Consider the following 2,323-nt stretch of genomic DNA (forward strand, 5'->3'; position numbering starts at 1 on the left):
CCCATGTCCGCTTGCAGCCGGTCCCGCAGCGTCACCACAGGATCCAGCGTCATCTCCTCTCCGCCAACCACAATGCATGTACGCGGAATCTGCGAGAACATTCCCGTCGACACCTTCATCTTCAGCGACGCAGGCGAGATCCAAACGCTCGACGCCGCCTCCGCGGGCAAGTCACCCACCAACGCATCCCTCGTGTACCCCGAGTTGAGGATCGGCCCAACATAGTCTGTGCGCGAGTGTCGCACCATCGACGACTGCGCGCCCTTGTGGGTGTTCGCCCAGTCCACCGTGGGTGACAAGATCAGCAATCCACCTGCATTCGGTAGATTCGGTAGCTTGTATGTCGCGAGGTAGTACGCGAGCACAAACGCAAGGTTCCCGCCCGCGGAATCACCGCTCAGCAGAATATTCTGCGGCTCGAACCCGACGTCCTGCACCAGATAGCGGTAGCCGGCGATAGCGTCGATGAGGGCAGAAGGGAACGGATTTGCCCTCCCGAGCGGATGTCCCCGCGTCAGACGATACTCGAGCCCGAAGACGCGCGGGTTGTTGGGGAAGTGCTCCATGTAGCCAGTGAAGCATGTCTTTGAGCCGGGGTCTGATGGCGACGCAGATCCCATCTAGCAGGGCGGGCAGTAAGTAGGTCAGTTACCATCGCCGGACATTCACACTAGCCACACGTACGATGAAGGCACCACCTAGAGAGACACGGACGAATGAAGAAGATACGTCAGGCACGACGGCACTAGACGGGCATCACGACATACCGTGGAAGTGATAGACGACCTTCTCGCCAGGCGAGGCACGCTGACCGACAGTGCCATCCGACGCTCTGGGACCATGCCAGTAGCCAGGAACCTTCTCAGCCTGGACATGATTGGTGTTTGCAAAGTCGCGGACCTCGCCCACGATGAGGTCCGGAGTGGGGTCAACCCAGACCAGCCCGGATTTGACCGCGTCGGGAGCGTTCTCGGGAGGACGTGAAGGAGTGTCGATTGCGGTGTTGTAAAGGATGGCGACATATGCCTGGAATGCCTGGACGATGAGGGAACGTCCGAGCGACCATGTGGGGAGGGGGCGCCACGACGGGACGAGGCCGAGGATTGTCCAAACAGGAAGGCGGATGAAGAGCAGGACGAGGATGCTGCCCAGCATGTAGAGGCCCTTCAGAGGCTGGTAGCTGAACGCGAATGCCATGGTGGATCGTGGAGAGTGTCCTCGTTACGTAGTCCCTACACAGAGTTTGGGGAGTATTTACTTGTGGAGCACGAATTCCCCGGCCAGAAGGATGCTGAAAACTGTATTTCTTGTGCTTCCGTCTGTAGCAACAACAGGGGGAGGCACGAGCGTAGATCTGTAACGTAGTACAGTCCTCAGTGCACGCTCGGGAGAGCAAAGACTGAGGGTCAAGATGCAGGCACTCAGGTAAAATAGCTACAGTCCGTTAGGGGCTAGGTACAGTAAGGTACGTACGCGCTACCGTAACGGGTAATGATGGATATGATACTGACAGCGTGAGCGTCGGGGCGAATCAGAAAGAGCGCCGCGCCGACGCAGTAAGGTGCGGCGCGGGAAGGCGGAACAGCGTGAACTAAAAATAAGAAACACACGGGTATGGCGCGCAACCGGTCCCGGAGCGCGGCGGACGACGCACGGATTGTCGTGCTCCAACACCGTCCCCCTTTGATGCTCCCGGCCCTCGGTAACTGATTATTGTTCCCGTGTGAGAAAATGTCCAGGCAGTGCAATATTCGACTATGTGATGGCGGTGGCGCCGGAGTTGCACTCAGACAGTCGGACGAGGTTCGAGAGGGGGACGACGATGGGGTGATGAACGGCCTGGTGGCCCAATCGCATGAGACAGCATGACACTGAACTGGCGGACGAGCATGGGGGCCTCATCCTGGCATCTATCACGATGTAATGCCGCTCACCACGTTGGTCGCCCAAAAGATGATGATCGTGCATGCTTACATTTTGTTTCACTAACATAGCAATGGCAAAGTCGGCAAACTACGTCTCAGGAGCTTGGTAACGACACAGCCTTCAAAGCCGTAGCTGGATGGAAGCTGTATACTGTGCCAAATGGCACTAAGCCAGAAGTCGTAGTCTCGTAGATATCACGCTTATGAGTGGCTATGGATATTGAATGGAAGCGACACAGTCCTTTGCTGTAACTTGAAGTTTGGAGCGAGTTTAGGCGGCAGACCAGATATCATTAGATAAGTAATAAGCGGAACGATAGTGAGCCAACAAGAAAAGAGCGGAGCTCGAAAACAACGCTTGCAACCCAGATCAGCGGCCTTGCCGACACAATTTACAG

General features: G+C 56.7%; 1 protein-coding gene across 1 annotated transcript; it reads right to left on the reverse strand.

Annotated features, from left to right (window-relative positions):
• Positions 1-2: 2 nt before the first annotated feature.
• On the reverse strand, positions 3-1,197 carry POSPLADRAFT_1113793 (hypothetical protein; the record flags this gene model as incomplete). The annotated part of the gene is made up of 4 exons (XM_024483419.1): positions 3-620; positions 685-698; positions 768-807; positions 955-1,197. Coding segments are annotated over 4 exons (915 nt in total), but the record flags the coding sequence as incomplete, so codon positions are not given.
• Positions 1,198-2,323: the final 1,126 nt, after the last annotated feature.

The sequence above is a fragment of the Postia placenta genome (genome assembly GCF_002117355.1).
Source record: "Postia placenta MAD-698-R-SB12 unplaced genomic scaffold POSPLAscaffold_386, whole genome shotgun sequence".
NCBI lineage: Eukaryota > Fungi > Basidiomycota > Agaricomycetes > Polyporales > Adustoporiaceae > Rhodonia > Rhodonia placenta.